General features: G+C 33.6%; 1 protein-coding gene across 1 annotated transcript in view; it reads left to right on the top strand.

The window, feature by feature from the left end:
• Positions 1-13,558, top strand: part of LOC149579910 (S-adenosyl-L-methionine-dependent methyltransferases superfamily protein) — a 67,305-nt gene extending 53,747 nt beyond the window's left edge. The window contains exons 6-8 of the mRNA XM_089787834.1: positions 12,539-12,610; positions 12,860-12,968; positions 13,071-13,558. Of these exons, the coding sequence (XP_089643960.1) occupies positions 12,539-12,610; positions 12,860-12,968; positions 13,071-13,172 (283 nt within the window). The 3' untranslated portion in view covers positions 13,173-13,558. The remainder of the gene's footprint in view (positions 1-12,538; positions 12,611-12,859; positions 12,969-13,070) is intronic.
• The last annotated feature ends 905 nt before the right edge of the window (positions 13,559-14,463 follow it).

The raw sequence follows: 14,463 nt of genomic DNA on the forward strand, positions 1-14,463 counted from the left end.
GTTTGGCTAAAAACAATTTTGAATTACTTTCCCTTTATGTCCAAATAGGCTGACTTTTATTGGAGTGAAAAGGCACACCCCAATCTATTAACTTATGCCTTCTGATCCCTTCTCAACTCCCAGCGATCTGATTTAATTGTTCACTGAATATGGGCAGAATTTGGGAGTGAATTGAGATTGGGAATCCCGACTCTAATGTGGATTCCACTTCCATGTCGATTTTCTTACCATTGTTTTCATTCATCTCTTAGCCTCATGAAGTCAAGGCAGGAATCAGAGAGGAGTTGGGATTTATAATCCTAAGAGGAGAGTGGATTCCACCTCTGTATAGGGATTTTTCTTTGGTTATGATCCATCCCATCACGTTTTCTAAACTTCTTCAGGTGATATCATCCCAATTATAATTCATACATAGCTGATGATTCAGTCCTTGGCTTAAGATACTCTTTTCCCAATTGATAGTTTCCAAAATTGATCAAGCTTCTGTTAGAAGTCGGTTTAGACAAAGAGATCGGTTTTTAAAAATCTGTAATCCAAAATAAAATCAGTTCACTTTCAAAACCGATATGGAGATAAACAATAATTTTAAATATTCTTCAGATAACAATATATTTCATTTTTTTTGTCTTATAGAACTGATAGTCTTTTGATAAAAAACCAATAACTAGAAACCAATAAAGGTTTCCTATAGTTTACATTAAAACTTGATTATATTTGATCTTTGAGACAAATTGATCTCTCCAAATATGAAAATCTGACTTCTTTATTGATTTGTTACATGTGAGGATCATTTTCTTTTACATAGCCATTGTGTTCTTAAAGAAACAATAACCATGATTATTAATTGGTTCTATATAAAGTAAAATGTTGACACCGTAAAAATATTTCATATGTGGCACAAGTTCTAAACAAAATCAATAGTCATTAAACTTCCAATCAGCCTCCACACAACCTTTGAAGCTGCATGATAGATATGTTAGTTTTTTGATATGGAGAGCATTTTGAACTGACATGTTATCAATATTTGTAGTAATTTTATTTCCATACAAGATTCCTGTTGCTGCATTATCTTCTTCCTGTCATCGTGATGTCAGAAATGTAAATTTTCATTTACAGATGAATGAAAATTCTGACTGTTCTAGAGCCCATGTCTAACCTTCCTGTCATCACAGTTAATCTGTTCCTGTCACATACTATTATATTCCTGTAGCAGACTGGAAAGTAGTTAAAACATTCACTACAGATCTGAATTTCTGTCATTTTAAATTTTGTTCCAGACACAGAAAAATACTGTTTTTGCCAATGAATATTGTGTTAATGTTTTTGCCCAAAAATTAGATAAACAGTAACAAAGAAGAGAAAAACAATACACAAAAGACTCAATACATTTATCCTGGGAAAACCCTTCCACTTGAAGGGAAAAACCCAGCCACACCAGCAAAATACCTCTTTTATTGATAATAAAATGTTTTAGTACAAGGCTTTCGCTTCATTGAATTACAATGTACCAAACAATCACATAAATAGATTGCATAAGACTCTTCATTTTTCACACAAAGGTCTCTTTGAGTCCCAAAAATAAGACCCTTCATATGTCCACACATTCAACACTTCATATTTTCATATGCATGCCTTTTCGTATGACATGTCTTATTACATAATATTAACTTAAATATAATTACAAATATTTCTTTTAGCTGAAGATGACCAAACGGTCATAATGACATATTTCCCTCTTAGAAAGAGAGATATCTTTAGTCAGGCACACACACATAGCTGCAACCAAAGATGATAAATTCACATAACATATGTTATCTCAGCAAAATATAATCCACCATAGTTACTTCATAAACACGTAGAATGGAGTTACACTCATGACTTTCACCATGCCTACTCATAGAGGGTAGAACAAAGACTTTCACCTTAAAAACTTCTCCTAGAGAAGGATCCATGTCCATCATTCCTACTCACAGAGGGTGGTCCACTGTACCTATTTGCAAAGGGTAGTCCACTGTACCTACTTGTCGAGGGTGGAACGAGGACTTTCACCTCAAACTTCTCCCAGAGAAGAAATGATTAATAATTGATATTTTCTCTTATAGAGACTCCCTCTCAGTGAGGACAGCTATGAACACCATTAAAAAAGAAGTTGATTCCAATAGTTTACAGTCACACAAGCTTTTTGCAAGGGGTTGGACATCTTCCTTTGTCATGTAACCTCTCTTTGAAGCTGAAAAGTCTCTCTCTAAATATGATCTTCCTCTTTTAATGAAGATAATGTATCGCCAATTTACTATCAAGACTGCAAACAACATTTGCAAAATCTTTCACTATGTAACAAACAGATTTTCATAACAAAATAAAGGTGATCTAGAAAGAGTTTTCCACAACTAAATATTGAAACAAAATATCTTGAATTCCTTTTCATGAGACATTAACTGATTTTAATTACTAATGAGATAACAAAACCCAACTGAGATAATTGTAATAACGTTCAATTGAAATAACTGTAATAATGATTAATTGAAATTACTGTAATAACGATCAACTGAAATAATTGTAATAACGATCAACTGAAATACCTATAACAGTGATCAACTAAAATAATTGTAATAACGATCAACTGATATAACTGAAATAATGATTTACTATCTTTCCTTGCATGCAAGTAAAGTAAATGCATAACATGAAATGGAAAAAACATATGAGAAGTAACTGGTGAGTCTTTAATTGGTTGTGCAAGCCTCATCTTTCGGTAAGAGAAGAAGCGTTGACTTAGTCTTAACTTCCTAACCTCGAACCATATTCATCCCCACACAATCTATTAAATAGAAAGGCCCTCCCTACCCTGGGATCAAACTTGGGATACTTTTAGTCCAGCCACCTGAGCATTTCGGTGTTTAGAATGTTCACACAGTTATGGACGAACATGTCTAAATAACTAACACTACTGACATCAAGTGATCATAGAGGACAAACATGCTTTTAACAACATTGGCTAAAGTTTTCGGATGGGTTCAATGACCTGATCATCACTGCTCGACTTGATAACAAGGGAACAATAAGTATGAACATGCATGAGCTATTAAATGATTTTCTTTTTAAAAATAATTTAGAATTGTTATGTCATGTCTGATTCTTATTTCCATGTTATTGCAGATTTCTATCTCACCTCTTCACCTCTTCCTTGGCCATACAACTGGGTGAGTCCCAGGTGTTTGAATCTCAGAGCAACTAGCTCTTTCTGTTGATCCTCAACTGATATAAGAAAATTATATGTTTCCAGCTTATCACATTTCTGTGATTTGAGAAATGTAACTTTAAGACTTGCAGAGTAAATACCATTTGATTTTGACATTCAACGGCATAATAAAGATATGATGTCATGTTACGGATACTTGGTTTTGACTTATCATAAGCAGTTTTGTCCTAAAAAGAGACTAACCGGTGATATTTAAACAAAGATGATTTACAACATATTCTAGGATTGTATCTTACTGCTGTAATTTAAAAATGTAGTAGTATCTGAAAATAAAACATATTACAATCATTGGGATATGGGGGCAACCACATAACCTGGTAAAATCTGGAAATATAATTGAGTCTTGGTTGGATGCTCTCAATTAGCCCCCTTCACAGAAGAACTTTGGTTGTAGACTTAGTGCGGTTACTAATCACGTGCTTTAGCAAGGAAAATATATAATGAAAGGGAAGTTATCATGGCAGAATTGATATGTAGGGAAAGAATAAAGAAAAAGATCTTAGAGAGAATCCATCGTAAGAAGTACTGCAGAGGTATATATTGGTCTTGGTCTTTCACGGCTTTCATAATTTAAAGAGGTATTCGATATCTTCTTGGCTTCCAAGAAGCCATAACTCATAAAGAAGAGACTTGGCTTCTTGTTCGCCAATAAAATATGCCAAATGTGCATTTCGGTTTTTAGCAAGAAATTGAATAAATATGGAAAAAGATTTGAAGGTTATAAATCAAGGATAATTATAATATATTTATCTACTTGCATGTAGATTTACTTATGAGGTGGCATCATATTATTTATTTTATCCAAGGTTGTATCTATTATTAAGTATATCTAAATACATGCTTTATTTGGAAGATTATTTTATCTTCTTATACATGTATTTAAATGAACATACTAGATAAAATTTTGTATAAAAATAATATTAAGGTGTCACTTTTATTTTTATATCTATGTGCATGTACAAAAATATACGTTATAATGATGTGGTGGAAAAGTTAATCAAAAACTATTTGAGATACGCATTATTTTTTATTAAAATAATTAATGTTTTAAATGTTTATTTAATAGCATATGCGGGTCCATAGATTGTATCCTGATGTTCAAGTTGCTATGTCCTTACCAAAACAATTAACAGTCATACTTATCAACTCGATAATTGGACTAAACTAGTGTCCCATTCCGTTGATCCTGTTTAACAATGCTTCTCCCCTTCATCTTTTTCTGCAATCACTCGTGCAACATTTTCCACGATGATAACAAGTTTGATGATAAATCCATAATAACATTTAATGTGGATAAGGAATTTAATTATTAACCATAATTTCGAAATCAAGGCAACTGTTAATCATCACATGACAAACAATATATAACAACCATCATCATTAAACAGTTAACATAATGAATACAATGGATATATTTTACCACTCTTTTCACATGATCATGAAAGAAAATCCATTCAATCCAAGGACTATAAATAAATTTAAATTAGGTCAAAATTATAGGATGTAACGCACTATCCCATTGCACCCTGCAGCCAAGAGAGATTTTTAGTAACAACTCGTAAGATCCACTTTATCATAGAGATCAAAGAAAAGAAAAAATCATAGAATACTTATCTCTTTTGAATATGCTAGTTAAATCACAGGCTCCAGAATGCTGTGTAACTTGAGAATTCCTCATTAGTTATCATCACAACAACTGAGGTTGCAACAAATAGAAACTACCCTACACAGAGAAGCAACCCACCAGCATCCAGAGTCTAAATGTAAGAATAAACTTTTATTGACCGAACAAGCATGATGAAGTGCAAAATATTCCTTGCTAATTAAAGACATCATGTGACAACAAATCACACTTCCAACTCAATTTGCCTATTGAGTGATTTCACATATTCATACATAATGATCCCCACTACCAAATGACCAAGTGAATTTGAAATTCTAATTTTTAATCAGCAAGGATTGATGATAGTGAATATGCAATCTCGTAAAAACAAGGGAATGCTGCACGATGCCAACAATAGGGCCAGGAAAGCAAAGTGCGTCAACCCAAATTATCAACAATTTTCTTCTCCACTGAAGGAGACGACATTCAGAAGATGAGTTAGTTATGTTCGAGCCGAGCACTAACAATTTGCAAGAACCGTTGATAAATTTGAGAAGCTGAGGCAAACTCTTCTACCCAGAGGTTCCTTCAAACATAATGGCAATAGAGTGACTTTGTCCAGAGAGAGTGCCCAAAAACTTATGACAAAATTGAGAATAATAAAAATGATATAGGACACCTTCACACACAGAATAAAAAATCAGTTATTGCTCTGAAGAAATTATTTGACCTACAATCTCTTCAATACACACTGATCATAAAAGCTTAATGTGCTCAACAAAGAATCTATCTTCAAAGATGATGATAAAATAGACTTATTTCAAAAGTCCTAGTTCTGCTTGAAAAAGACAAACACAATAAATAAATAATTAAAAATAATCATCTCTTACACATTCACGATAATAGTTGCTTTTAAATTGAACGAAAACAAATACTTTGCTTTTAACACATTGAAGGTGATATGCATACTTCTGCCAAGAAACAACTCCCGATATTGCTTGTGATTAATAATTGTGATCTGAAACGTATATGTGCTTCTTGTGAATCTTCCTGTCAAAACTAATGAATTCATTTTCAACAACCGATTGAACCAAGCTTTGCTATAGACAAATACCAAGACAAGACAACTGTCATGATAACATTTGAATAAAAAATTGTAGAATCATGGCATACTCCTCTAGAAGAATCACAACATACTAGTTCTTGAATAAACACGACACACTACTTCCCTGTAGAATTACAACACACCTTATTGTATAATCACGACAGGCACCTTGAATATTTCCGATGCAAGAAAGGGAAAAAAAATCTTTTTGTGTCTTACGGTGCCCTTAGTCTATTCACCAAGTGATGATAACTTAGTAAGAACCCAAAAAAAGACTTTTGATACAAAAACCAAAACTCACATGCAAAACGCTGAAGGTAATGCACAAGACAAGATAGTGATTCTGCACCGAATAGATACACGTACGAATGCCGCTTCATATACTATAACTCATAACTGAAGTGGAGATGTAACTGCTGCAAACTCAAGGAACACTCAGCTGATACCCAATAGATGACTCTAGCAAAACAAATCAAAACGCCCTCGGAGGGGAAAGCAACAATCCTGACAAACAAATGACTGATTGAAAAAAATCTCTTCATAGCATGAGAATGATAGGAAATACTAAAGTGTATTTGACAAATTCTTCTTACCCCTCATAGGAAAGATACACCTTAGGACAGATCATGCTACGATATAAAGATTGCAACTCGAATATAAAGATAAGCAACAAATGATGCCTTTGGATGGTTCAAGATGAGCCCTGAGTGGACTGACTACCTCCTTGAGTATCAAGGAATACTGAACCAAGGCATCAAATTGATGTCTAGCATACAAAATTGCTAGTAACACAGACCTCCAATAGAAGCACGAGCTATTAATAGTCTATTGTAAGATCTGAAGATAATACAACATAGACCCTCCTTGCGCTTTGGTCAATCAAAATGGAAACTTTGAAGGCATTTTTCTCTCTTGACCATCTACAGCCCTTGTAGGGCATCACATGGGAAGTTAAGGGTGCTCTGGTTACGTAGATCAACATTCTAAAGTCTTAATTGCTGTTATCTAACTAAGTTCTGATACCATGCTAATGATTTTGCCCAAAAATTAGATAAATAGTAACAACGAAGAGAAAAACAATACACAAAAGTCTCAATACAATTATTTGTGGGAAAACCCTTCCACTTGAGGGGAAAAAACCCAGCCACACTAGCAAAATACCCTTTTATTGACAATAAAATGCTTTAGTACTAGGCTTTCACTTCATTGAATTACAGTATACCTAGCAATCACATAAATAGATTGCATAAGACTCTTCATGTTTCACACAAAGGTCTCTTTGAGTCCCAAAAATAAGACCATATTTCCACACATTCAACACTTCATATTTCCATAAGCATGCCTCTTCGTATAACACGTCTTATTACATACTATTAACTTAAATATAATCACAAATATCTCTTTCAGCTGAAGATGACCGCACGGTCATAGCGACATATTTCTATCTCTGTCACAGCTACAATCTTCAACATATTGTTCTTGTCACCATAATACCAGTGAAATGAAGATATCTCACAGTCATACCAAACTCACAATTGTAACTCTACTGTAACTTAATAGTGATTTATTTGTCTTTAGGATCTTCCTTTAAGTGGTAAAACTTTCTTCAAAGGAACCTAGTTTTGATACCATGTTAAAGTTAGAGGATTGCTGCAAATGAAATAATACTGCCTGTGATTTCTGTATGTTTCAAATGGAGCAATCTCTCTTGCATTTATATTTGGGAATGAGGCAAATAGAGAAACATATCCCTTCATGGGACATGTCTATTCATTAAGGTGAAACCAATATAATAATAATAATTGATTATGTAACCATAAATACACACACACACACACACGCACGCACATATTTCTCCTAATAATATTTTAGACATGTATATATATATCTTCAAGATTTTAGTCTCATAGGATTTATCCGACAAAAGCAACACAACATCAACTCCCCCAAACAAGGCGAATTTGTGTCGGCAAATCACAACATAGTCATGATAGGCTCGGTGAAATCCAATACATATTGCACACAATCTCACCATCATCAAAGACCAATGTATTCACCTTTTGGGCCTATTGAAAATGTGAATCCTTCCATATATCCTTGTGGTTGGAAATAACCATTTGGCTCAGTGCCTCTTTCACCTTGACAAGTCATCTCATGACAATTGTATGAGATGCAAATCGAGTCTCAACAACGTAAGTTTATAACATTATGTCAATAAATATTAATTTTTTTTTAATACAATTTGATTATTGAACATGATATTTTTTTTATTATAATTAAATAAGTAAACCAAATATAGTAATTACAATTTACCTTCAACAATTGCAATTTGGAGAAAGATTTGAATATCAATTGTGATATTTGGTGGTTAGTCAACCCAATCTATTTGAGTGCCCACTTGCTGCATCAGTGCATGGTATCTAAAATATGTGGTCATATCGGCCCTTAGCTAAAGCACTTGCACCCCTACAATTTTTTGCATTGTCTATGACTACCTGGCCACATTCTCACTACCCAAATCTGTATGGTCTCAATGGGGATTCTGGAAATGAACTGCGCATCTTTCACTTTCCCTTCACAATCAATTGCCTTAAACAACATTGCCCCTTTGGGGGACACTGCAATCACGTTAATCAATGGATGGTTTCTTGTATCTTTCCATCCATCAGAAACAATAGTAACACCCGAAGTTTTTCAAGAACTTCTAATTGGTTGAAGAGATCTCTCTACAAAAGTCCACTTTGTTTATAGTAAGGTGGTATGCACCTTTTCATATCCAAGACTGGTGCAATCAGCTGGTGCTATATTAATGGCTGCCACCATCTCCTTCCAATATGGTGATCCCACCAAGTTGAAAGGAAGACCACTGGCATAAAGGCAATGTGCAATGACTTGATCAACAATTTCTCTTGGTTCCATTTTAAATGCTGTGTCCGATGGACCTCTTTTGTGGGCGGTAATTTCTGCTTCTTCCTCTCCCACATGTTGTATAGTTACTTGCAAGAATGGATGTTTGAACTTTGAAGTGTGGAGTATACAATTGGTTCAGTGGGTAATCGCATTTTTTTCTTTCCGAATGGAGGTTGAGAAGAAGTTTGTTTTGATCTTCTAATCAATTTATTAGCCTCTTCTTGTTTTTTTATATATGCTGCTATTTGTGCATTAGACATCCCCTTCCCATCTTTGGTTTTGCACATTCTCATTCCTTTATTAGAATGACCCTTAAAATGAAGTTTGACTTGAGAATATGAGCTATATTAAATGGTTTTTAACTATCACATACATTACACTTTCAAAGCTATGACCCACCTCCCAAAACTCGTGATATTCTTGTGGTATGTATCTATAAAGGAGATCTCACATCAGTTTTGAATCTATCAGCTCCTTACCCTCCCTTTGGTCTTTGACAACCACTAGTGGCCATTCTTGCACAATACAATTTAATTTTTTGCTATTATAAGAAATTGAATAAACTTCAACTAGAAAAAACAATGAATGCCAAGCATACAAGTGCAAAAAGGATACAAAAATATGAAAATAGATAGCTAAACTTGTTTCTTTATTTCTTTAAAAAAAAAGAAAATATTCCAAACTTAAAAAAATTGAACAAAATCTCAAAAAAAATCATTAAAGGACTCAAGAATGGGATCAAAGCTTACCTTAGACATGTAGATCTCCTTTTTGGAAGGTATCTAGCACCTGCAAAAGATCCTCTAAATAATGACATGGCCTTCAAAATACCAAAATGGAGACGGAATGAGAAGAGAGCAAAACAGTAAACAAAATGAGACGAAAAAACAAAGAATGCCCTCGGTTAGGGCCATTTTAGGGTTTAGAGGCAAGGAAGGTATTTTGTACATGTTTTATTTTGTTTTTAAGGTGAAAAATGTCAATTTTGACATTTTCTAGCTAATTGGGGCCTAGATGCTTTGGTGATGCGTCATGGTGTGTTGTGGGTGTGCGTATTGCCTAGGAAGTGCATGCACACAGAAAGCGCATCATAGGGCAGTGGATGCCTCATGGATGTGTTCAAACACATCCATAGCCCTGTGATGCGCTTTCTATGTGCATCCACAGTGTCCTAGCATCCGCATTAGCATCAGCATCCTTACGCACCCGCATGTAATGTCCCTACTTGCAAGGACTTATAATATTGTCCTATTTTTTCCAAGGAATCAATTTTGAAAGATTATCATTGCATTATTTAATCAAAGATAATTCTTCATATATGTTCATATCCTATCTACTACATTGTATTTATAGGCTAGGTCATTCGGGGATTGGACAAGGAGACCGCATTAAAGGCTTGACAGGACCTTGGTCCTCGCCTTTCAAATGAGTGCTTTCCATCCCTCACCATGCCTAGATGCTATACCATACCTCGGTCCTTGAACATTGTGGTGGGGTCCCATAGCTCGATAAACCTCAGCCCAAGAGTTGGTATATTCCCCTCTTGCCTTAGGACTCAGCCCTACCCTCTTATCCACCTAGTTCTTATTGATTATCATAATCTTGAGATCTTTCTTGAATCATTATCCCTTAATTAATTACATTGACTAGATTTTTATTTCTTTTATTTAATTATGTCAAATGAAAGAAAATGTTCATTCTTATTACGTTGATATTTCTATATAATTACGTTACCTCCTTATTATCATAATTAATATTAAACAACATTTAAAATAACAAATATTTACCTTATTACCTTTTTTCTTTTCCAAGAGTCACAACCTTTCATAAAACAAATCCTTTGAAAAGTCACAACACTTCATAGTTATAATGCTTTCGAAAAGTCACAACATTTCATAACTAAAATCCTTTGGAAAAATCCCAATACTTTATAATCACAATATTTTTGAAGAGTCGCAATTGTTCATAATTATGACCCTTTTGAAGGTTCACATCCTTTCAATATAATTCATACCTTTTCAAAAAGTCACTTCCTTATTTTTCTTCACGATATTACTTTCCTCTTCCATTTTTCCTTTTTGAACTTCTCTCTTCTCCATCTCTTTTTTTCCCCTCTAAAATAAACTCTCCTCCCTTTTATATCTTAATTTTAAGGAGTCATGTTTATTTGTTAAATCTCTCTTGACTTTTCATTAGATTTAGTTAATTTATATTATTCTATGTTATATTATTTATTTACTTACTTATTTGTGTTCATAATTATTTATTATGAAGTTCTATTTAGAAAGTTAACATACTTTCTACAATATTGTCTCTTGTATTTAATTTTATTTCTTTATTTACTTTTTGAAAAATTATTATTATTTATTTATTTAAAATATCATATTAAATATTATTTCATTAATAATATAGATTAAATAATTATTATTTCCTAGTTTTATAAATATAACTTTATTATCATTATTTATTTAATAATATTTTATTATCTAATTCTTATTAAAATTCTATCTTAAAATGGGGATATCACACCGCATCCACCTCTAGGCCCGCAAAGAGAGAATCTAGTATCAGAGATATGAATCATACACACAAAATATTGTTTGTAGTTTTATCACAATATTTTTTTAAATGCATATAAACTCAAATGGTTAGACAATGGAATTTTTATTATTTTGTATGTCAACTCTCACGCTGAATTCTGAATTCAGCTCATATATATTTTAATATGCTAGTAGAATAAATACAATAAATGCCTTGTCATATGAATAACTGAGATGTCGTGTATTTTAATATTTTTTTTCCATTCTTAAATTGCCATCCCCTAAAAATGTCTGTGATCTCTGCTATCCCTGAAATGTGTTCTCATGTTTTGGGTTGTCCCCGGCCTGGAAGCGCTGTGTAACACAAAAAAAACCATAAAAGACATTTTTTTGTATATTACTCATCATTTCAATTGCCGAGTTTTGGAAGGGCTTTTCCATTGAGTCCAAGTCCAGGCCACAAGACAGCTTCACACTACACTTTTATGTTTACACAACTTTTGTGGAGAAGTGCAGGCTTGACAGTGCCATAGTATGTTGAAGGATTCGAGTAGCTGGATGCTGGCTGATTGTTTGCAGTTCTTTAAAGATTCAGTCCACATTATGGTTTATGTCAAATGGATCTTCATTACAATTCTCTCTTTATTAGTCATTGAAAAGTTAGTTCTAATGCTTTTGATGTGTATGACTTACCCCTCTATTTTGTATTAGAATCACCTACAAGAAAAACTCAAATTCTAGAGTAGAGTTAACCCCCCATCATACTGGCTTCTGAAGTTACACCATCATAATAAGATTTGTCTCCATTAAAAAATAAAAACGATTTAGATATTTCAGCAAAGAATTGTGCTAATTTAAACAATATAACATCATTGAAGTAAATTAGGGATGCCATGTGGAAGAGGTTTGATATTAGCATTGTATTGTATGTTTCTTAAGGTCATATTGGTATGAAAAGTTGAAGTTATCAAAATGTGGCAAGTCTGTTAGAAAGATGGAGGCTAAATTAAATTGCTGTTGTAGCTTGTCAAGCTATGTAGGAGTATTTTTTGCTATTTTTATATAATAGTGAATGTGAGGAAGTTTAGCTGCTCACATGTTCTAAAACTTTAATGCAGAATCTTAAGGCGGGGCGGTAGATTCCTTTGTTTGGAGTTGAGCCATGTTGATACTCCTGGTTTTCGACTACTGTAAGACAGTTGAATTTTCTTCTCAAAACTGAAAACAAGTGAAATTGAAAATGTTCAGAAGTGCATGTTGATAGTTGATTGAGTTATTAGATGGATCATTTTATCTTTCTTAATGCATTACCTTTCATCTAGATTATAAGTTATGCTTACTTTCCTTGCAGCCTTTAAATTTAGTGTCTTACATTTTTAATTGTTTGATGTTAAGACTGCTCAGTGAAGAAAGAAAATTGTTGTTTGTGTTTGTTGCAGCTATGATTATTATTCCTTTTCAGTAATTCCATCTCTTGGGGAAATTGTTGCTGGGGACCGTCTGTCATACCAGTACTTAGTTGAGAGCATACGGCGATTTCCGTCTCAGGTTCATATGTTATCATGATTATATTGCAGCACCGTTTTCTTGTGTGCACATTGTGTATCCTCATTTTGTTGGTGACAGTTAACAAGCTTGTATCGTGTGTAGGAGAAATTTGCTGCAATGATTAAGGAGGCAGGCTTTGAGAAAGTTGAGTATGAGAACCTTGCAGGCGGAGTGGTTGCAATTCATTCTGGCTTTAAGTTATGAAAAATATAGATTGACCTTTTATATATTTTGTTGAGTAATTAATATTGCATCCGAAGTGAATAATCTACAACTTATATACACTGCTGTTTGAGAATGAAGAGGTACTATCTAATCTCAATTACCAGGCCAATGTTCTCATATATTACATTGTTTTTTACTTTGGTGAGAAACGTGCATATTAAATTGATTAAGGAACGGAATTTTAGTTGTTGAAGAAACCTTCATATAGAATGAATCATTACGGGTATAGCAGGTAAAAGGGAATCTGACTTAAGATATTGGGTAAACCATATAGCTAAAAGGAGGTTTATCGGTTATGGATATCTGACATCAACAGTCCTTTGTACAATCATTTCCATTTTAATAAAGCTACTTAAATTATTGTACACATGGTATTCATCATTGGTAGGTGACGAACTTGTTGCTGGAGTTGGCGCTGGTGGTTTCAATTCTCCATGATCAAATATCTGCTCCCAGGTTAATGGTTTTTACTTAGCAAGTATCTGAATCTTATTTTGTATATTCCAGTCTTGGATGTTATTGTCATATAACACTTGTGGGGAAAAGAAAGATTCCCACTTTAATCTTGTTTTAATAATAACTCGTGACAGTTTCCTTGCTTAAGTATATGGTCAGGATTCACTTGATCAGGTCCAACATAAGTAAGGTGAGTCCAATAAATGTCCTATCAATGGAGCCGAGCAGCACCTGGTATTGATGGTCTGTTGTAATTCTAAGGATTGAGAATTCTCTAAAAGTTACACTGGCTATGATGGGATCAGAAATACATCCTAGATGTGATAACATATTTGTTACATAAAGTGCACTGACTTGAATTTTTTTATTTGTCCCCTTAAGAAGGATAATCTGTTGGGCATGTGGATTTAGTGTCCGGAACATCAAATTCTTTATTAATCAGGAATCCTGGATTAGGAAGAGGATTAGCAGGATTTTGCATGAAGATACCAGAAGCTTCTCTGCCTAGATTGTCAGCAACATTATTTTGTTTTCCTGGGATGTGTTTTGCTTCATAATTAAACTGGTTCAAATATTCATGCCACCTAACATATTTTCCTTGTCTGCCTCTTTGACCATTATTTTTTCCCTTGGATGTCAAAAATCTGGTGCAACCTGTCCTGACGATGAACTTCTTTAAGAGCATTAATATAGTGCAAACTTCTTCATGTTTTTTATGATACCATAGATTTCTTTATAAAAAGAAATCCATTTTTTTAACTGCAGCTGGAAAAGCACCACTTGTGTATTCAACAATGAATTCCTTTCCATCCTT

This window comes from Cupressus sempervirens, chromosome 1 (genome assembly GCF_028749045.1).
Source record: "Cupressus sempervirens isolate cs-2001-9-10 chromosome 1, ASM2874904v1, whole genome shotgun sequence".
NCBI classification, from domain to species: Eukaryota; Viridiplantae; Streptophyta; class Pinopsida; order Cupressales; family Cupressaceae; genus Cupressus; species Cupressus sempervirens.